The sequence below is a fragment of the Mus caroli genome, unplaced genomic scaffold (genome assembly GCF_978045245.1).
Source record: "Mus caroli unplaced genomic scaffold, Mus_caroli_1 scaffold_18, whole genome shotgun sequence".
Lineage (NCBI taxonomy): Eukaryota > Metazoa > Chordata > Mammalia > Rodentia > Muridae > Mus > Mus caroli.
Genome location: NW_028227273.1, coordinates 81,916,542 through 81,939,962, shown reverse-complemented (window position 1 = coordinate 81,939,962; position 23,421 = coordinate 81,916,542). Strand labels below are relative to the sequence as shown.

The 23,421-nt window shown below is 45.5% G+C and overlaps 1 protein-coding gene and 1 non-coding gene across 2 annotated transcripts in view; one reads left to right on the top strand and one right to left on the bottom strand.

The window, feature by feature from the left end:
- Positions 1-202: 202 nt before the first annotated feature.
- The window catches only part of Rps6ka2 (ribosomal protein S6 kinase A2), a 284,351-nt gene continuing 261,132 nt past the window's right edge, over positions 203-23,421 (top strand). The window contains exons 1-2 of the mRNA XM_029471102.2: positions 203-458; positions 4,144-4,203. Of these exons, the coding sequence (XP_029326962.1) occupies positions 396-458; positions 4,144-4,203 (123 nt within the window). The 5' untranslated portion in view covers positions 203-395. The remainder of the gene's footprint in view (positions 459-4,143; positions 4,204-23,421) is intronic.
- On the bottom strand, positions 17,440-17,553 carry LOC115029797 (small Cajal body-specific RNA 3). Its single transcript, XR_003835359.1, has one exon.

The window sequence follows — 23,421 nt, the reverse complement described above, 5'->3', positions numbered from 1 at the left end:
AGACTCAACTTTCACCCTCATTTAGAGCCAATTAAGGTAAAATAGTGAGGGGCGGGAGCGGCAGGGAAGCACTTGGAGGCTGTGAGCAAAGCTTTACTCTGTCAGACGCACAGGCACAGACACCCAGACGCAGCTGCAGTCGCCTTGCCTCGCTGCAGCCTGCTGAGCTTGCTGAGCCTGCTGAGCAGCCGCACTGAAGACCTCAGGACCCTTCCCAGCACCGGAGATCTGAGATTGTCAGGTGTGCCTTTCCCATTCTCTGCTCCAGCCTGGCCTGCTGCCCCAGACCCTGACATCCCGTCACGCCGATTCACTGGCTGCTGGGCACCTGTGTTTATTTACTTTCTTACTATCCACACTTGATTGGAAGGAAGAAAGGGAAAGTTTTAAAAAAAATGCCCATCGCACAGTTGCTGGAACTATGGAAGAAGATCGAGGTGGAACCCATGGAGACAGAGGTGAGCACGGAGGAGGGGTTGCTTGCATTTCTCACGGTGCCTGCTGGACTGTAGCAAATAGACTCTGCTCGATGGGGGGCAGGGGGATGCAGTTATTAAGGGGCGGTTGGCATGGCAGAGACGTGGATTTACTGCATACGTGTTTCACATATGTGGCCACATAAATCGGCCTGTGGCAGCGTGTGGTATGCATGTGTAGTGCAAGCATGAAAGGAACAGAAGGCAAGCACTGTTGCCCGCCGCCACCTTTCAGCATGCTTCATGCAGTGTGTCTTGTGCCCTGAAGTACTCCTTTTGTCAACTAGTTGGCACCAATTTGCTTTGCTTTCAACAAGTGGCTCATGGTCTAGATCCCCGTTTGCCGCAGAGACCAACTAGCTGTGCTAGAAGGAGCAGGAGGCAGAGAGAGAGAGAGCACTGCCCTAATGGTCATGTCTTTAAGGAGAGGGACCCGCTAGCAAGGAGGGGTGAGGAGACCCAGTGTCTCCGTGCAGGGGCCACAGTGGGGAGGATGTCCTCCGGAGGTACACGCCTCTGTGCCACGAATCCCATTTGCTCCGTTTGGGCTCTACATGAGCACCAGATACATTTTTTCTGGGAGGAAAGTTTTCCAAAGTTGTTAAGACCGACGGCCTATGTAGCTATACCTGTACTGTGTCAAGAGCAACTGAAATGGAAATTTAAAATGGCTAATTTTTATAGCTTCCTCAATATCACAGTCCAAGGTCCAGCATTGCACTTATGAATTCTGTGCTGACTGCTTTGCATTTCATGACATGGAGACATTCACATAAATACATCTTTAAACTGAATGAAAGATTCTGTCTTAGAAAACAGATTATTTGGTATTTTACATTGAAGACTTTCTAAGCAGGCAAACTCCCATAAACAAACAAACAAAAATACTTGAAATAGGACTTGCAAGTGGGTAAAGGTGCTTGCCGTCAAGCCTGATGACGTGAGTCCCCAAACTCACATGGTTATGAGCAAGAACTGACCCCTGAAAGTTGCCCTCTGTCTCCCCCACACCCACACAGAGACAGACAGACAGACACACACACACACACACACACACAGAGACAGACAGACAGACACACAGAGACAGACAGACACACACACACAGAGACACATGGAGACAGAAAGAAACTGACAGACAAAAAGACAGAGACTAAATAAATAGTGTAAATTGTTTTAAGTGCTTGGAAAGGTGTTGGCAGTACATGAGCGAAGAGCCTTCACAGAGCAGTGCGATTCATCTTGTAGCTAGACCAGTCTGGGTGTTGGTGCAAGGCTGTTGCCGTGGTGAGCGAGGGTGACACTTGGCACGGCCACTGCTGTTTACTCCTCTGGTACTAGAGTCTAAGTACCAGCTTTGGAGTCAAAGGCAAAGCCGCTCACTCCGCAGCCAACAACTCTTCTCTTGAGAGATATTTGATTCTTCTAAAAATCCATCAATAGAGGAGCCAATGATGAGGGCAGACATCTTTATGTCCTGTAGCCGACCCTACTGTTTCTGTCTGATGCCCAGATGCTTGGCTTCTTGAACACAGAGCTTTCTTTCGGGAGGACTGGATGATGGGGAGAGGCAGGCATGCTGGAAACGTTGGGTGCTGCTGGAATTCTGGGTCTGGCACTATCACCAGGACAGAGACTCCCGAAAGCAGCTTGTGTTTGAAATATTTCTGAAGTTGATTAGAAAAAGACTAGCCTCAGGCAGATGAATTTTACTATAAAAATAGGTCATGACCCAAGAAAACGTGCAGAATCTTGAAGCAGAGCTGAGGACCCCCACACTGTCCTGCTGCCCAGCAGGGGAGATTGTGGTTTCTGGGATGAATCTGTCTGATACCATGAGGAGATCCAGATGCACTCAGTAGTCTTGAAAGAAGATCTTTCCTCAGGATTTCTGGGTTAGTTTTTCAGAATAGCAAACTTGGAGCATGCATAGTTAGGATGGGCACTAAATTGTCAGTAATCTGGAACCAGGAAAACCCCAGAGTCCTTTCCACAGAAGGATCACAACTGACATACTGGATTATAATGTTTCCAGCACTCGAGTAACCTTCATGTCAATGTGAAGTTCCTTGGGTCTCAGTAGTTGGAAGCTGACTTCATTGTCTTACTTTGCTCATGTTTTATGACCTATGCTACTAAAATAACTCATAGATGAAGAAGGTGGGCAGGGGTGGGTAGAACACACATAGTGTTTGACTTCCTTGCATGGATGGGAACATCCGTGGAACACATTCAACACCACTGGCTAGAAACCAGTGTCCTAGACTCTTCTTTTAGGCTACACTCTGCTCTTCTCTTCCCTCAATGGTTTCTTGTACACAGTCCTATGAAACCTAGGGTCTGAGGCCCACTGAAGTAGAACATGGTACATTCTTTATAAAACCCATCATTGCTCCAGCATATAAAACCGGAAACCCATTGACTATCTAAGGGGACTAATTGTGGTACTGTGAATTGGTTTGGGATATTTTGGATAGTATTTTATCCATGAATGGCATAAGAAGAACATGCTAATTAAAAACTGGAGATTCCAGAGAAACCCTGAAGAATTTAGCATGAAGGGGAGGCCATGGTGTTCTGTGAAGTGTACTCACAGGCCAGAAGCAGGACTCGAGGGTAACTGTTTTTGGCAGGAATTCATTGGCCATAGCCGTGCTCTGGAGACAAGGGGTGACAAGAGAGCCAGTGTGAGAAGTCACCTGTGAGGCTTAGCTGACTCATTTTAATCTTATTTTTGTAGGAGCCAGTACTAGTTTTCTGGGATGTCACAGTATGTTAGAAAAAGCAAAGTCCTGGTTTTCAAACATTATACATCCGCCACGATCCCCTGGTGACTCAGAGTCAAGCTAGCGTGATTTCTAACCCAGCCTGGCTGCCAGCAGCTAACAGAGCATCAGAGCCCTCTAGACCTGGTGACAGGTGGGAAAGTGTCACTGAGTTCTCCCTGAATTTCAAGGTGGTAGGGGTTGTCACCTTTCTGATGTTTCGTGTGAGGGGACTGAGGCCACCTGAGCAGTTCTCCACACTATGGCATAGCAAGTGGAGATGACTCTGTGGCACTCTTGCTTAAGCCCTGGGCTACACAGAAGCCGTTCGATGCTTTTGTGAGACCAGAGCTTTACGATCTGTGACTGAATCAGTTCTTCTGAGCATACACCTGTCATCCGGAAACCTAGGAGACAAAGGTGGGAAGACAGCCTGCCACAAGACCAGCCATGTTTATATATCTAGTTACAGGCTGCCAGGGTTGATACAAGATAATCTTTAAAAAAAAAACCAAAACCACAAATATCCAATTCCTATTCTAGAGGAATTAACCAGAGATTTGTTCCATTCAAATAGGAATGATCACAGATGCCCCCACTGTCTGCCTCTGGGCATCCTCACCATACTGATGTTTGACCATCGTGTAAGCTTATGTCTCCTGCTTCTTGTTGGCTGAAGGCTGTGTAAATGTCTTCTTTGGGTTGTTCTGGGAGTTATACACTCTTCATTGATTCAGTAGTTGGTGAATTTAGACACGCATACCCACTGTCTGCGTGTATAACACTGGCAGAGGTACAGGAGCAAGGGGACTATGGTACAGACCACCACCTACCAAGCTAGTAATACTGGGCTGTTTACACACATAAGAGATGCTAACCACATTATCCTGTGTCTCTGTTATCAGACTACCGAAGAGGAACTCGCCTTGGATGTTGAGCCCACCCCAGAAGATACCACAGAAGAAGTAACTATGGCTTTTTTCTGTTTTAAATAATCTGGTTGTTTGTGGGAGATTTGAACCTGGAAGGTAGACTCGAGAGAGACCTGTATGTTTAAACATACATAACCCATGAGATATGTGTCTATCTGCAGATGTAAGTATACGTGTGCACATGCATGGATTGTATGAGTAGTATGTCAGCATGTCCCTCAAAAGAAACAGCCTAACCCAGGAAGGATAAACATGAGCCAAGAGGAGCCTTGGCTTTGGAAGAGCAGTGGCTTGCTATTGACAGTTAAGAAAGATGTGAAAATACTGGCAGAGGTATAAGAGGGTAGGGAATGAGCCTGCCTGCTGAGAATTATGTAACATAGCTCTTAGAAGGCTTTGTGAGTGTGCAAACAAGCCCCAGGATCCCGGCAGGTCGGTTCTTCTATGGGAATTTCCTCTCCAGAGATGCGGGAGAAGATGAGGGTCAAGAAGAGGAGAGTTGAGGGGGCAGTGCTGAGGTTAGTGAAGAGTGGGGCAGGAAATGAGGCTGGAAGCAAATAAGAGGTGTGGGGAACCTCTGGATGCTGAGGTGAAATGAAACTCTGAAAGCAAGCAGACCACAGACTGCTCCATATGTGCATCATCTGGCTTCTGTGCTTCCGAGGAGCCTCTTATCCAGCCAGACAGATGGGCCCTGGCTTAGACACAGTGACAGTGTCCCAGCAAACACTGGTGACATAGAGGGAAAGTATGTACAAGAGTGTATCTGCCAGAAAGACTTTGGACAGTAGGGGCTCAGTTCCAAAGCTGAGCCGAAGTTGAAAGCAAAAGTATTCTAGATTAGCAACTTGACATCCAACGCTTAGAAAAGAAATGGAACTGCGGAAGGATGGCAAACCCGCAGGACTGTTGATGTGCTCAGCCAGGGCCCCTGGGAGCCACAGAAGGGGTCGAATCCACAGCTCTGTCCACTGTTGCCGCACAGGAGAACTGCATTGTTGGGCATTGCTAGCCTCCTCACAGGGGACAATTGCCTTGGCTGCATCGTAAGCTACACACACACTGCAGATGTCTGTCTGGTGTCCCCAGGTCTCATGATCATGTGAAGCAGCTTGTTGGTCAGTTAGGAAAATGTCATTAATCTACTTCACCTCCCTCCCCTCTGTCTCAGTGTTTTGGAGCCCAGCTCTCTCCAGAGCTTTGAAGCAACATGACTGAGTTTGGATTAAACATCAGCTTGGCTTCGAACCTTGGCTTTCTCTGGATAGCAGGCCACAAAAGCAGAGGCTAATGAGGCATGAGCTAGGGACTTTCCTGAAGAGATGCTCATTTGACTGGACACTGGCCAAGTTGTGTTCCCACCCCCCCCCGTCCCCCTTCCCCCCAGGACTCATCAGACCTCAGCCATCACTTTAGCACTGCCTGGCATGAGCCATGCTTTCTGGGAACCTTCAGTGTATTCACACAGCACAGAAGCCAAAGGTTAGGTGACCCATTTTGGCCTGCTGCTGGCAGGAGCAAGTGTGAGTTTTCTTTCTGGGATGTCACAATGCATTAGAGAAAGGAAAGGAGTTGATTTCTGGAGACAGATTCTGTGGCACTGTCAGTGTAGGTGTGGCTGACTGCTCATTTTGTAACCGTGTGTGGAGCAGTAAGTTTGGGCATCAGAATGTGTTAGCTCATTTGAGCTGCTATAATGAAGTACAGCAGCTCAGTGGCTCTTAAATGACAGGTCCCGTCCCCCAGTCCTGAGGCCAGTGACCTTCCTACCTCGGTTTCCTTAGAGCTGGGATTATAGCCATATGCCACACACACACTGACCCCCAGTATTTCTTATGGGAACCTAGACATGAATCTGCGAATATCACAATAGGAACACTTCGCTTTTGTGCAAGTTGTTTGGGGTAATGGAATACAGGATCGTGGAAATTATTTCTTGACTAGATGATAGGAAATCATAATTTTAAAATCTTTAGTAAATAAAGGAGAGCTCCAAACACAATGTAGAGGTATTTACAGGATCTTAATCTGACACTCAGGTGGGACTGAGTCACGTTAATCACCTGTTTGCTTATTGTTTCTGATATAAGACACTGGAAAGCAGCATACAGTTTTCCATTGTCCATTGTCCCTGCAGAGTGTTACATCTGGGTTTTCCCTATGGTTGGCTTCTGTTTGTTAGAATCAAGTAATTCTCTACCCGTCCTTCTTGGCCTTGGGGGGGACAAACTGTAAGGTTTTCTAAAGGGAAGGACTATGGCTCAGATAAAGTAGGGAACTTTTATGGCCACAAGCTAAGTTACAAAAGTTTCACCTTTGCCAGTGAGCATGTGACAATAAAAAGTCATCTTACTTAGGAAAAAAATAATCATTCAAATCCTAACTGTAGGTGAAGCCATGCTTGATCTAGAGATTGCTGGGGAGACATTGCGCCCTTCCACCTTGGGATGACCTTAACACAATGAGGCAGTTGAGATGGTGTCTCACTATGTAGCCTTGGAACTCACTGTGTAGTCCAGGCTGGTCTCAGCTTTAAAGAGATCTGCCTGCTTCTGTCTCCCAAGTGCTGGGATGAAAGGTGTGTACCACTACACTTGGCCCTCGTTTTATTTTTAATAACGTGTGTGCACCTGTGCCTGTGTGTGTGGGGGGGGGGAGGGGGTTGTTCATATGAGTGAAGTTTTCTCAGAGGCCAGAAGATGGGAGGGCTTCCGATCCTTTGGAGATGGAGTTACAGGCAGTTGTGAGCTACCCAGAGTGCGGGAAACCTAACTCTGGTTCTAAGAGCAGTATGCACCCTTAACTGCCAGCTTAGCTCCCCTGCCCCAGGTGGCTTTTGAAAGTGAAGACTTTTTTTTTTTCTTGCCTTTTAAAATATTGAACAGGTTGGATATTTCATGTCTAAATATCTCCCTGTATAATCTCTGTCTAGCTGTGTCTGGTGCCACCGCTCTGCCCATAGGGAACCCCAGGGAAATTCCAGCATAAAGAGTGGAAATAGGTCAAGAAGCCTGCTTCTGAGTTTGAGAGTTAACACAACACGGTTTTCCTTCACTGCTGTCCTTTCCAGGGAAAGTGGGTTCCATTCGGGGAGTTTGTGTTTTAAATTCCTTGGAGGGAAGCCTTACTCTGATTCCATTTGATACACAGAAAGCAGGTATCTATTATATTCTAAACAACAGCAATGAGCCAGCAGGTTCTCTGTGAATGTTTCCCTAAGGGTGTATTTCAGGGGCTCAGCACGAGGCAGATTGCAGTCTCAGAAGGAAGCAGCGGCAACAGCTCATGGACTCGCTAAGGAGCCTGCAGTGTAACTCGGAGACTCTCTTGTTTGCTTTTGAAGATTGTGTTGTGAGCAAACTGGAAAGTTACTGTGTGCTAGAACATTTAAAGTTTCATGCAGACAACAAATGTTTGCTTGCCTGAGAAACTGCTGTGCTGTGCAGAGTGAGGGGCCTTGAGTTGCTCCCCACTGACTGCATACGCTTTGCCCTGCAGGGTTAACTGAACACATTTAGTTATTCATGATCCAGAGGCAGCTTGTTGCCTCATTGACTGGGAAGCACCTTTCGGACTCCGCCCACCACAATGACATGCATTCGGCGACCATGCCCTTATCCATCCATGTGGGAGATGTGATGTCAAAGATGGAGCCATGGATAGCAGTCCCTTTGCCAGTCAGTACTCCCTGGGTCCTAGACAGGGAGGAGGGTCAGGTGGGACAGTGGAGTGGGGAGAGCTGGCCTTGGGGGACAGTTTCGTATAGATGCTTGCTTCCTATACCTTCTAAGCGCCACACCACATGGGGCTCCAGTGCCGTTCCTCAGCTTTAGGCGCCGGTGTTGCCAGATGCTTAGATCGTTTTTTTTAGCTGGACTTTCAGTTTATGTGAAAATACTAGCACTGTCACAGAGTGTGTTTTAAAAGGGCTTAGGTTCCAGGGCTGTGCTTCTTAATCATCATAGAGAACAGTTTCCCTGCCTTTGACGACTTTAGATCCAAGGAAACCGTGAGAGTGTTCTGAGATTTCACGTTGCTTCTTGTGACTGTGGTGGGGTCTCCCCTCCCCCACCTTTGCTGGCAGCACAGGAAGTGTCGGTAGTGAGTGGGTGGTGAGGATGCCAGCTTCAGGCTGTAGGAGAGAGCTGCAGAAACACTACTCGGGCAGGGCTCTGGCTGGCAGAAGGCAGCTGCCCAGAGACAGCTAGGAAGCTGAGGCAGGCAGCACCAGGTCCAAGGCTGGGGGAGATTCTGGAGCTGGGCACATGGCCCCCTCTTAAGGTGTCACCAGGCTTTGTGGGCAGATCACTGAATAGCTCCTGAGCACATGCCTCTCCGCAGTACTGTGACAGGCTCTGGAGGTCACGGGAAGGAGACTGGGGCAGGAGACACCAGGATACCAGAGCGAGAGAGCAAGCCTAAGGGCATCATCAGGGCTCTGGACAGGGTCCTAGCACCAGTGGGAGAGGCTCAAAAAAGACCTGCCCTGTGCAGGCAGCGGGGAGTCAGCATACCACTTCTCCTCTCTTTGGAGTCTATAAACAGCAAGATGTCCTTTCCCCTTAAAGGAAGAGAGAGAGAGAGAGAGAGAGAGAGAGAGAGAGAGAGAGAGAGAGAGAGAGATAAAAAAAAAAAACCAACCGCCACAACTGGTTTGAATAGAAATGAGACAAGATGAATAATGAAGCTTAGGAATGAATAAAGCAATTAAGAGCGATGCAATTACAGCTTAAAGAGGTAGTTAATAGGTTTGAGAGATTAATAAGGCACACTTTCAAGTCCTGCTTGCTGTGTAACATAGTCAGTTCCAACGTCTCCGGGATCAGTCAGTTCCAGTGACTGCCCCAGTCTCTGCTGTGCACGTTTTACAGTTTTACAGTTTGATGTTGGTGACCCAGACCTGTGCTTATGCTTACATAGCCCGCAGAAAATGGTAGCATTTCTCTTGGAAAACAGAGAAACTTGGCCAAGCTACTCAGTCCCCTCAATTTAAGTTATTGTGGGCACACATAAGTAACAATGACTCCTTGGAGCATAAACATTTATTGAGGCAAAATGAGGGGCCGTATATGAATTTGCAACAAAAACTGACAGTGCACATAACAGGTGTTTTTTTCTTTTTCTTTTTGCAAGAATTCATAGAATACAAAGCCTCTAGTTCTTGCCATTCATGATGTATGTCCCCAGGCATCTGTCCCCAGGCATCTGTCCCCTGGGCTACTGTCCCTGGGCTACTGTCCCCAGGCATCTGTGCCCTGGGCTACTGTCCCCTGGGGTACTGTCCCTGGGCTGTCCTTTCTCACTTGAGTGCTGTTGCCCATCTAGGATGGGCAAAGAGAGGAGGCTTGCAACCCTGTTCAGCCTGACATCGTTATCTTTCTGCTTTTATAGCAGGCTAGACGTAGTACGATCCCAGAATGAACATAGAGGGACCGTGCAGCCAGTCAGCAGAGCTCTCAGACTGGGAAGGGGGCACAACAGCTGGAGAGTTTTGTGATCTGGATCTATGAGAGACCTGGATAGGGGTGGTAGCATCCACAAACCGCTGGACAAATCTGGACACTCACCAGCACGAGCTCCAGCACGTTCCATCGCAGCTGCATTGCTCGCCAGGCACTGACTGCAGCCCAGGGGTTTTATAGGTGAAGTGCAGGAGAGCATGTTCTCCAGGGTCAGGATGGAGGAACGGTGTAACGGGAACGCTGTGTGCTCCTGAGCTACATCATCTGGACTCTCCCTAGGCCCTGGGAAATAGGGGACCTCTTACTGTAACAATCCAGCCAGCAAGGCAAGGTCTATGTATGGCTCTTTTTTTTTTTTTTTTTCGTTTTTCGACACAGGGTTTCTCTGTGTAGCCCTACCTGTCCTGGAACTCACTCTGTAGACCAGGCTGGCCTTGAACTCAAGTGCTGGGATTAAAGGTGTGCACCACCACTGCCTGGCGTATGGCTCTTTCTACCAAGTCTGTGCCTCCTGTCTCTTGCCGCAGACCCTCTGGATCCCTTTGTCTGCGTGGAACGGGTCTCTGGGGCAGGTGGGCAAAGCGTCAGATGGAATGACAGACAGATGCATACAAGGAGAGGTTGTGTAGAATCTGAATGTAATTTGTCAAATCGAGCATCAAACTTTTTATACAGAAGAAAATAGCGAAGTTAGGTGACACATTGGCAAGGTACAAATGATGTTACTGGATACTTAATGACTCTTGCACAAAACAAAGGAATGTAAACACAAATACTGGCAGGAACTGGGCAATAAAACAACTGAGACAAAGTCAGCTCTATCTAAGGTCAGCTATAGTCTTAGAAGCCAGGTGTGAGGTCTTTACACTCCTAGGACAAGGACTTTCACACCCAAGTCATGGTTCTAATTAGGGACTTCCGTTCTAGCTAACCATCTCATGAATAATACAATACTCTAAAATCACAGCCCGATCTACTTCCTAAACCGTTGTAAATTCCTGTATATGGGAGCGACTTGGCTTTTATTCTAAGTGATAGTGTAATACCAGAGGCAATTCTGAATGTCACTGAATAGGCAACATTCTTCCTGAATTCCAAGCCCATGGTCAGCTTAAGGACTTTCTAGGACATTGGAACACTGGCAAAGGCTTAGCTATGTCAGAATTCAATCTTAAAAGGCACTTATAATGAGATAATACTAAAAGAGAGCACGTGGATCCATACACCAGACTAATGCGGGAATAGAATATGAGTATATGGGTTAAAGAGAACTCCAGACTCCAGGAGTGAGTTTCCGTGAAACTCTCTGTCTCATGAGTGGCTTTTAGGCCTCTCTGCCTGTCAAGCTGACTCGACCAGAGTGCATGGCAGTCTCTGACTTGCTTGCACCTGATATGAGGCACATCAGGTGCAACTTCCATATTGTTGAATGGAAAAGGGATACCGGTCGTACAGGGCCTCAGGCCTTCCTTCCGCTCAGGACTTAGCACAGTGCTGCCTGTATCTCTGATGACACAGAGGTCTACACAAGGGGCCTCTGTCCAGTCCATCATATCTTTCCTACATTTCACACAGAAGAGATGTCTGCCAGGAGAGGTTCATGATCCTCTGAGCTCCTGCAGCCAACCATTGCCAAAGAGGGCTTTGTGGCCCAGTGTTCTCTCAGAGGGAGCCTTGAGTGAGCATCAGCTCCCTTGGTTCCCTCTGCCTCTTATAAATGAGTGGCCCATCGGAGCATGACTCATGGGTCCAGAGAACAACAGATGAATGAGTTCCAGGCCACTTGACAAGCAACTCAGCAAATATTCCCTGACTATGTGAGACAGAGTCTGTGTTAGCACATGGGACAGAATCACCAGCAGTATGTGGTGTGGCTCCCTTCAGTATCACAGTCTGTTTGGGAACTCACACATAAGTGCATGGTTCAAATCTACAGGCATGTACAGAAGAGAGTGTTTCCCAACCGCCGTGGACCAGTGAAAAGTCTCCTGTATCCATAGGCGCAAGGCTAGATGCCCCTGTGCCTCTCAACTTACCAGCCCTGAGTCTGTTCCTTTCCTCTTTGCGTCCCTGCCTTCCATCTTATTCACTTGTGCGTACTTGTGAGGGTGCTTGTACACACACATACACAGAAAACCAGACACAGAGACACACACAGACACACAGATACACAGCAGCATTGTGGTATCATGTTTTATGCTAATGTGAAATGCATTAGTATTTTATTTTATTTGTGTATAAATGTCTGTGTGTGCATGTGTGCATGTGTGTGTAGAGACCAGAGACTGTCTTCTTTTATTGCTCTTCACATTATTAGAACTCACTGATTCAGCTAGACTGCTTGGCCAGTAAACCCTGGGAATCTTCCTGTCTCCACCTCTGCCGTGGTGGCGTTATGGGCACATGGCGTTGTACCCAGCTTCTTACATGGATGCTGGAAATCTGAGCTTAGGTCCTTGGATTTGTGTCAGGAAGGTCAAAGCACTTCGCAGTAGAAGTTAAAATCCATTTGTTGTTCTCAATACTTTACCATGCTTCCTTAAGGAAGCCAATCACACACATACTTAGCCCTGTTGGACAGACATTGATTTCCTACTGGTAATTTTAGCAGACAGCATCAGCTGCTGACTACCTCCTAAAGTCTCCTAGAGAAGGAGATTCTCAGCTGTGACTCAGGCATTGCCATGGAGGGATGCTGAATTTGCCAAGGAGACTGAATAACTCGGAGTTATTAATTAGAAGATCCTCTGTTTATTAGTCTGTGGGAACTTTATTTTCACTTTGTAGGAAAGATATTTTGGATAGGTTATTTGTAAAAGGAAAATGGCAATCTACAATAACAACAACAAAGGGTATTCTGGTGTAGCTTAGGGTGTTGAAAGCCATAAGTGAACATGGCTACCAACAAAAATAAATGCAGGTAGTCTAAAAGGGGAATGGTGATTTTTGAACCTTAAAATGGAACAAGAAAGGCAGGTAAGCTTCCTCCTGCAGGATGCTGGCTAATGTGAGGGTTCCATGGCATGGGGAGTTCAGCTGTGGCCATGACAGAGGCAGACAGAGCATTTCATGATGGATAAAAAGATCGCCGCTGAGCATGGGCTATGCACCAGCTTAGATCCTCAGAGTCCTTAATATAGGGAGCCTCCATTTGTCTCCAGATCTTGTGTATAGCTCTTCTCCACTGGCCTTGACTACACGGGCAAAGGAGGAGGTGCAAAGCAGGGCCTGGGGGAGTGGCCCTCTGTGGAACAGAGGAGGAAATTCAGCTTCCAAATGTTCTCATATGATGCAGAACCAGACTCTCTTGGGTGAGGGGCAGGGAGGGACCTTACTTGGGGGCTGTAGAAATTAAAGATGGCCACTCAGAGTGAGATCAAGGAGGCGCCCCTGATGCACCTGTGGAGCCTGCAGCGAGGAAGTGGAAACAGCCATTGCTCTCCTGCTAGGTAGGAGGAAGGCACACAGAGACCCAAGGAAAGGCAGAAGCCAAGCTCCACCCACTGCTGGGAGAGTCAGGAAGCTGGCATGTATATCCTGAGCTGAGGAAGAGACTACAGCTGCCCCTAGAGAAAACTGGGAGTCATTCTTTCCCAAACTTTCCCCAGTAAGGCTGACAGTAGCCCCTTGGTGAACCATTATGAGAGATGGACAAGAGGACCAGAGAACATCACCATCTTGTTCCTTAGCAGGTAGCAGGGTATGCAGCAACTTGCTGACCATGGGGGTAAAGACACTGAAAGTCCCATAGCAAGAACAGGAGATCTGAAGTGTCCCCTGGGAGGCTGTGATACTGTGTTCAAGGAAGGAACTTGGAACAATTTAGTGAAGCTAAGAAGTTTAGCAAGGTTGCTGGATGTAAGACAAATATAGGAAAGTCGGTTGTATTTACATAGGTAACAAAAAACTTGAATTTAAAATAATACAAAATAGCATCCAGTGATGCTAAACAATAGCTATTATGTAATGTGTACAAGCTTTGCATACCGAAAACTACAAAAGGCTGCTGAAGGGAAGGAAGTAATTCTACAAGCAGAATGCTCGTGGACTGGCAGACGGCTCAGTGGGGAACGCTACTTACCTACTCAGCCAGAGTGGCTGAGGCTGAGGCTGATCCTTGCATCCAGTGGTAGGAAGAAAACAGATTCCTGTAAGTGCTTCTCTGATTTCCACATGCAGACCATGTTTTCTACACACACACACCACCACCACCACCACCACCACCACAACAACAACAACAAGGTAACGAGAGCTTGAAACCTGAAACACCAAGACTGTCAGAGCAAGCATAGGCAGTGTCCTACAAGATATGAGTGAGGGAAAGGATGTTCTGAATTGGACTCCATCCATGTAGTGATTAAGGCTAATAGTTGACAAATGGGACCTCAAATACTAAAAAGCTTTTGTGCAGCCAAGAAAACAATCAACTGAGTGAAAACCTACAGAGGGGTGAGAGCCTTTGCCAGCTATATGCCTGACAGATGATTATTGTCCAGAATATCCTTATAGGAATTTATTAATAATAATAAAATAATAACAAGTATTTTATTATTATATTATATTATAATATATAAAATAAATATTATAAATATTGTTATAGGTATAAATAACATAATAAATATTACTATAAATAAATATTAAAAATAAAAATAATAAATGGCCCAATTAGAAAATAAAGCTATGGATCTGAACAAAAAAATTAACCGCAAAAGAAAGAAAAATGGGTGAGAAATCTCAGAAAGTTTTAACATCTCTTGGGCAATCAGGAAGATGCCTTGAGAGGATTTCATCTCACGGCAGCCAGAGTGGATAACCTGCTGGTGGAACTGTAATGGGATAGCCTCATCTACTGCTGGTGGGACCGCAATAGGGTAGCCTCATCCACTGCTGGTAGGACTGAAATAGGGTAGCTGCTTTAATTCTCAAGTCAGAGTTGAGGAATCTCACATGTCAAGGCACTGCCTTTGTAAGAGATGGAGACCCAGTGTACCACAAGTAAAAACTGTAGCATTTCTTCTCAGAGGATGTGCCAAGGTGCCTCTTCATTTATACAGAAGTGCAAAGGACTTAGATAGCCACAACTTCGAAAAGCAAGAGTAAATCAGTCAACCCCATACCCAGCATGTGAAGCCCTCTAAGCTGTGCATAGAGACTGAGTAATTGAAACGGTTTGCTGTTGGTATGAAAATGAACACATGAGCAAATGCAACACACAGAAAGAGAGCCCTGACATTGAGTGAATGCAACACACAGAAAGACAGCCCTGACATTGAGTGAATGCAACACACAGAAAGAGAGCCCTGACATTGAGTGAATGCAACACACAGAAAGAGAGCCCTGGCATTGAGTGAATGCAACACACAGAAAGAGACCCCTGACGTTGTAGCCAACTGATTTTTACACAGATGCTGGGAGGGATATTTCGCTGGGAAAAGAATAATCTTTCCAACAAATGATGTTTGAGCAACTGGATGTTTGTTTAAAAAAACTGATAATATGAATATATGAAAGGAAGGATTCAAAGTATCCCTGTTTTCAGATGTTAGGATTCCGTACACAAGAGACCCCAAAGGCTCCACTAGGAAACACCTGGAGCAAACAAACACTGCTGTAAAGTAGTAGGTTACAGAATTAAGATAACCAGTAGCCTTCTTAGATACCAATGCAAATAGTCTGAGAAAGGAGTCAGGGAAACAACCCCATGCATACTACAAAACAGACAAACAAAACAAGAAAAACCCAACCAACCTCCCCAAACCCACAACATGTGTGTACCGGCTGGTTTAGTGTGTCAACTTGACACAGGCTGGAGTTATCACACAGAAAGGCACCTCCATGAGATCCAGCTGTAAGGCATTTTCTCAATTAGTGATCAAAAAGGGAAGGCCCCTTGTGGGTTGTGCCATCCCTGGGCTGGTAGTCTTGGGTTCTATAAGGAAGCAAGCTGAGCAAGATAGGGGAAGCAAGCCATCCCCCCCTCTGCATCAGCTCCTGCTCCCTGACCTGCTTGAGTTCCAGTCCTAACTTCATTTGGTGATGAGCAGCAGCATGGAAATATAAGCTGAATAAACCCTTTCCTCCCCAACTTGCTTCTTGGTCATGATGTTTTGTGCAGGAATAGAAACCCCAACTAAGACAACGTGCAAACCCAACCAAGGAAGCGAAAGACCTATAGAATGACAGCTATGAAACACTGCGGATGTGGGATAAAACACTAGAAGATGGAGAGACCTCCCCTGCACGTGGATTGGTGGGGTTAATATTGTGAACATGGCTGTCTACCAAAATCAATCTACAGACCCAATTCGATCTCATAAAGAACTTTTCATTGCATTATTATTAATTAATTAATAATTAATTAATAATTGCATTATTCCAATGCAATTCTTCACAGAAATCGAAAAAAAAAGCCCCAGTCTTAAAATTCATATGGAAGCATAACAAACATGCAGTCAAAACAACCCTGGAGAATAAAAATTACGCTTGAGGCATCACCATGATTAATCTCAAGTTATACTACAAAGTCATAGTAGTAAAAACAGTATGGCACTGGGACAAAACCAGACACACTTATCAGTGGAGCCAAGGACCTGGGTATAAGTACTATACTCACCTACAGCTGCCTGATTTTTTTTCAGAGATGCCAAAGAATACACATTAGAGATAAGACACCATAATAAATGGTATTGGGAAACTGGATGTCTCCATGTAGAAACATGAAACTTGATCCTTCTCTCTCATCCAGCACACAAATGGACCAAGGATCTTGGTGTTATATCTGAAACTTCTGGAAGAAAGAATAGGGAGTATATTTAAGGTTATTCACTCATACAAGGACTTCCTGAGTAGAACTCTGATCACCCAGGAAATGGGGCCGACCGGCAGACACCAAGTGGAACTTCCTGGAATTAATAAGCTCCTACACTGCAAAGGAAACTGTTAATCAGTGGAAGAGGCAGCCTACAGAGGGAGAAAGGTTTTCTAGCCATGCATCTGTTGAAGGATTGATATCTAGAATATTCAGAAGACTTTTTTTTTTAAATCCCTAAAGAGCAACAAAGCAAGCAAGTAAATTAAAAACTGGGCTATTGAATTGCACAGAGTTCTCACAAGAAGAGCTGCAAATTTGTGTACAGCACTTTTTTTTTTTTTTTTTTTTTTGGTTTTTCGAGACAGGGTTTCTCTGTGTAGCCCTGGCTGTCCTGGCACTCACTTTGTAGACCAGGCTGGCCTTGAACTTAGAAATCCGTTTGCCTCTGCCTCCCGAGTGCTGGGATTAAAGGTGTGCGCCACCATGCCCGGCTTTGTGAACAGCACTTTTAAAGGGATCATCTTGTGCCACCAACAAAGCACAAAACTACTTTGAGGTTTCATCATATTCCAGGCAGGAGGGCTTAGATTAAGAAACACAAACACGCAATGCTGGCGTGGCCTTGGGGAGTGGAGAACACCTATGCCCCATTGGGAGCACGAACTGGTGCAGCTGCCGAGGCAGTTCATATGATAGCTTCTCAGAAAGCTAGAAATGGATCTACTGCCTAACCCAGTATCTACTCAAAGGACTCTATTCTTGCTATAGAGATGCAAGCTCATCCATAGAAATTATTAATTAATCGAATAGTTAATATTATTCACAGTAGCTAGGACATGGGAACTGATGTCCATCAAGTAATAAAGTATCAATACACAGTGGATTTTGGGGGGTTGGAGAAGTACTTGATTTTCTTTTTCGTTTGCTTTTAAAATCTGTCCACTCAGTCAGCAGAGATGTCAAGCTAAATCATAGGAAAACCGTATTTAGAGTGGCAGTCTACAGAGAGGAGTGGTCAGACATCTCATGTTTATTATGTAGGACCGTTGCCTTCCGCAGACCCAAGATATTTTCTCATTTGTCTGCACAGTTAGCTCTGCAGCTTCCATCACAGTGGAATTTTACTCAGCTGAGCAGAAAGATAGAATTTGTAGGTGAGCTAGGGGCTAGAACCAGAAAAAAAAATGCTGAGTGAAGTAACCCGGACCTAGAAAGACGACTTATGTTCTTACTCTAGGTGGACCTTTAATATCAAACCTTTAGATCTGTAGGTTTGACTGTGAATACATGTAGAACCCATGAGCCTATACAGGGACCAGTGATGTGGAGGGGGAGAAAGATTTCAAGGGAGGAGGACAGGAGAACACAGATGATGCTTAACGTAGTTAATAGTTTAGAAAGTGCAAATTAAAAACATGATGAAGTTATACTGTCTGGCTACTGCGGTGCCTAAAACATAAATGCTGACAAAGGCAAGATGTGCAAGCTGTTCTTCATGGGTGCTGAGAACACAAAACAGCACAGCTACTCTGAGAAACAATTGGAATGTACCTTATAAAGATGAATATCCACTTACCTTGAACTTAATCCTGCTCTTGATATTGACCTAAAAATGTCTACCAGATACCTCCATGTGGACATTTATAGTACTTTACTCAACACACACACACACACACACACACTCCAGAGTCAGGTCAAATGGCCATCAGCTTGTGCAAAGATAAACATTGTATTCCACTTGTAGAAATGAAGGACCAAGCCAAAGATCCATGCAAGGTCAGGGTATCTCAATAGTACCAGGTGTAGTGAAAAAGGCCAGTCCCAATGCTACACTGGTCACAGAGACACAGAAAGGACATTTCACTGTGGTCAGATGACTGCATGAATTTTTCTAAGTTCATTGATCTGGGGAACGCAGCTCAGTTGTTGACGTGCTTGCCTGGAATGTACACGGCCTTGGTGGCTCACACCTGTACTCTCACCACTCAAGAGGTAGAGATGGGGAATAGAAGCTCTGAGTCCTCCATGGCTAAACAGCAAGTTGATGCTAGCCTGGGATATAGAAGACTGCTGAAAACACTTATTGATGCGAACTGTCTTGTATGTATAAATAAAAGGGATCTTTAAAATATAAGCGTTAGGAAGTTACAGTCCCAAAGACTCTATAATAAACGCTTCTGTTTAGTCACGAGCTCTGTCAATTTGGGCCCCATTCACAGAGACTGCTGATGCCTCATCTCTGCCTTGCCGCATAGAATGGATTCTGATCAGAGCCTGAACTGCGAATCTGTTCCTTTCATCGCTTCTAAGCTTCCTTTTCATCCTTCATGGAGATATTTGTGACTCTGTGAACCCAGGGGCTCTACAACATGGATTCAATCAAATGGACTGAAAATACCTGAGAAACCACGTCTGTACAGAGTTCTAAGCCAGTAGACCTTAGACCAAATGTGTACAGAATATTTAAACCAAATGTGTACAGAATATTTCGATATAATTTTCCTGAAAATATGCAGCCTAACAACTGCTTACCTAGTGTGCTCACTGTGTATGGTATTCTAGGTGATATAGAGATGACCTCAAGGAGATTTCATGTGCAAATTGCTACCCATGGGGAGCCCAGCATCTGCTCCCCCACAAACAAACTGCCTTGTGGTTGTGAGGATAAAATGGTGTGAAGCCATGCTGGTGATCAGCTAAATTCCTTCCCGTAGTAAACGCCCACTCTCTGTTCGCGTTACTGTGCTCATTTGGGTTCTCATGGGAGAAAAAGTTTGCTGAACATCCTAATTAGGCAAATGGATAAGACAGCAAAATGTTTTCAAATACATTGGCAAGATCGATTTGTAATACGACATTTTAATATGAGAATTGCAAGTAAAATCTGGTCCTTAAGGTATTGTGGATAAGGACTTGACTCAACAATTTGTGAGTGTTTAGTCGTCCCATTGGGTGGGCTTAAAAACCATAAACCACACTTACAAAATATCTCAGCGATTCACAGTTGTCATAAATTCAGGCCACTTCCCTTCATAGCTCATGAAAATGACATTGAACATTAAAACTAAACAGTTATCAAAAAAGTCTCTAGCTTTCTGGCACTCAAAGTGTGATTCTCACATTGTGAACAGCTCTCCTCTCAGGAGATGGATGTAGGAAACATCTCAAGGAGAACTTGGTTTCTTGGTTTCAGTCTGTGGTACACTAGACCATCATGGATCTGAGACAGAACATCAATAGTGTTTGGGTTCTAAGCCAGTAGACCTTAGACATGCCACGTGGGTATGTTTAAGGCAGCAGGCAATGTAGCAGAGAGTAGTGTGGCCTGGGGTTCTCCATAATTTGTTCATACTGGAGAAGAACGCAGGGTCAGTCTCAGGCATCTGTTGCTCTAGGTAAATCCAACAATATAATTGGGATCCCTACCTGGTTCTACCCAAAGCTGTTAGATCCAGCCCAGCATCCCATCCAGCATATGCAAATAGGTCTCATCCTTGCTGGACCAGTGTTCTTCCTCCTGGGCTGTGCTCACGAATCCTAGCCTCACCAGCCAGGAACCCTGTTACTCTTCTTATGAGCACTCAAACCATTCCCAAGTGTCCCCAAAGGCCAAGTCAGAAATGTGGGCATTTCACGGTCTTCCCGAATTCTGTACGCCCAAGGGAACCCCCACCCAAAGAAGCGGGCACTGGCTCCAGCTTCTCTGTTGTCACTGTCCTCACAGCCACATGCTTTTGTCTGACTTGGGTGTGGTGCCAGAACCTGCGTACACAGCAGGTGCCCAGCAGTGTGTTCTTGCTGTGGTAAGAATATACAAGATCACTCAACACACTTCTCTACACTCATGGAGTGATGTTACCAATGACAGTCTGTTGCCAGGTATCAGATCTTTAGAATGCGCTCATCTTGTCTGGGAAACCTGTGTCTTGGCCAAAGTCCTTCACTTCCCATCCCCACCCCCACCCCCCCCCCCCCGTGGCCTTGGTCACCATCCTGTTTCTGTATTGAAGATGAGGTTAAGATTTGTACTGTGCTCCTCAAAACCAAGGGATAAGGACAAAGACTATCAGTCATATGACTCTTAACATCTGTGTGTATGCCAATCCAAGAATAGTCAGAAATACAGCCTTCTCACAGTGCTGTGGTGTAGCGGTTACCATTCCCTATATGGATTCGTTGAGGACCAGCAATGAGTTAGTCTCTTCTGCATCTCTCTTACAATATCTTTATTAAAACCTGAAACAACATCAGAGCAGAGCTGGAGATTCAGCTTGGTAGTAAAATGCTTGCCTTAAAAGGTCCTGATTCCACAACCAACATTGACAACAACAACAACCCCACACATGCACTTAGTAAAGTTCAGTGCAGAGTTCTTCAGGTGACTGAGCGGTACAGCTCTAACCCAGGGCTCAGCTTCATAAGTTGCAGAAAAGTGCAACAGTAGGAGGGTGGTTTTTTGCTTGTGTTTGTTGTTGCTGCTGTTGTTGTTTTTAATTCTGTGAACAGGAGGGCAGGTGATGGACCCTTAAGTCCTCTGCCCTGCAGGCCAGCTAAAGGCAAGGCTAGAACTTCTGCAGGCCCATGCACAGCTCTATGCCTAAATGTAGGACTGCCACATATGCTTTCCTGGCGGGTTAGTGCAGTGACATGGACATCTATTGCCACAAAACAATGAGAAAACTACATTGAGTTTTTTTTTTTTAATCCACTAACCTGGAGTTTATTTGGATGCTGAAGACTAAAATATGGAAAATTTATATTCTATGCTCCTTTTATCCCAGACACTTAATAAAAGTCACACGCTTCCCTCAGTAGCTTAAAATACCCAGTGACCTAGAAAAGTTGCCAAAGGAGAACATCTATTTATGCCCAGTGTTTTTAACAACTACTTGGTGAGTGTGGCTCAGTTCAGTCTTTCAGACTGGCTTATTCCAGTTCTCTTTATTTTCTTGTTGATGTGAAAGGCAAGACCACAGGGTGACAGCCAGACTCAGGGACCTGCTCTTTCTTGCTAGGGCACTTCATTTGTACTGTGCTCTAAATTTTAGTTACCCGCTACCCCCTGGATATGAAATCCTCACTCTCAAGGAGATGGGTAGTGTTGTGAGGCCAGTTTTAAGGCGGGATTTAGCCAGAGGGTGGGGCCTCATGGATAGGATTAGCGACCCTACAGAAGAGACCCAATGACATGTCTCACTCCTCAACCATGTGAGGACACACTCAAGGTCCCACAGAGTTGTCCAGTCTGTGGTACACCAGACCAAACTCAAGTCTTCAAGGACCAAGGGCAAGCCATAGCAGATGAGGCTGACCTGGCTAGAAAGCTCTTCATTCATGGTGTTATATGGAAGTGAGGGCTTACATCTCTTTATTTCTGGAGTAGACATTAGGCTCTGGATGCAGAGAGATCAGGGGCACACTCCTGTTTGCTGGCCTCATCTCCTTGTCTCCCCATCTTGTAGAAGTCCCAGGGAGAATTGGCTTCTCCATCCACATGAAGATACCTCATCTCTCACGCTTTGAGAGAGGTATTCTAGCAGCTGGTTTTAAAGGGGCTTTGGGCATCTTTGACCAGGGAAAAAGCACCCTGGGAGACTGCTTCAGGTGTAGAAACTGAGCCATATCCCTGTCCCCTTAAAGGCCTTATACGAGTTGAGGGGATAGGGGGTGGTGGCAGGAAGTGCCTTGGAGTGGGCACTATTCCTGTGTGGGAAAGCAGGTCTGCCTGTCTGAGGTGCCACACTGTGCACCCTACTGTTTAGATCGGTGCCCTTGAAGTGTGAGGGCTGAGATCACCATGGCAGCAGAGGAGGCCAGAGCACAGCACATTTTAGCTATTAGCTGTTTTGATATGATTTTTTTTCATATTTTAAAATGCATGAGTGTGTGCGTGCACGCGCGCACACACACAAACACATGCATGCACATACATAATGTTTACATACAAGTAAAAAAGATTGAACTTAAGACAAGGTTAAATGTTCAAGTTTTATTTTGAGTGAAAATAGCCACAGAGAAGTTTTATACTAATATAGCCTGGGTTTCCCAGACTGGATGACCCACACAGCCAGGAGAGTCACCACTGATGGAGTGGGCTGTTCTAGGCTTCAGTGGTCCCAACCCAGGTGGAGAACTGGCAGGTCAAATGCTGGCGTGGCTCATACCACAATGCTGTCACTGTCCAAGCTCAGAGCCACTTACAAACTTAGCTTAACCCATCGATCGTGAAGCACCTGTGTAACCCTGTCTCCTGGATGTGGACGTATGTGTGCAAAAATCTATACATGAACAAGGACGTAAACACATGCACAAACTTGTCAAATAGCTGCATCACACAAAAGTGACAATTCAAAATATATTGCCAAGTATTAAATCGTCAGATTTCTCATCGTCTGGGTTTTAAGTTTACCTTGAATAAAGATCTAAATGTGATTCCTCTATAGTCATGGACTAATGTATAACCATGGTCTCATAGACTACACTGGAGCTGGGAACACCCCAGCCTGTGTTTTAAGCTAGGTATAAATACACCAGTACTTTTGTGGGGCTGCAATTACAACAGTGATGTTCTGTGTGGCCACGGGTCTTCCATTTCCCTGTCTGTTCGTTAACTAAAGAATTTTCTTCGGAGAAGTTTGTAACTCACATAAGAAAAATTCAGAGGAGCTGGTGAGATGGCTCAGTAGTTAAGAGTGCCGACTGCTCTTCCAAAGGTGCTGAGTTCAAATCCCAGCAACCACATGGTGGCTCACAACCATCCGTAACGAAATCTGATGCTGTCTTCTGGAGTGTCTGAAGACAGCTACAGTGTCCTTACATATAATAAATAGATAAATAAATAAATATGTATTTAAAAAGAAAAAAGGAAAATTCAGAACCAAGAACTCTATAAATTGGGGTTAATCCATTTCCATGGTCCCTTCTGGGAAAATTATAATTTCTGGGAATGGGTGACCTACATTCATTCATTCATTCATC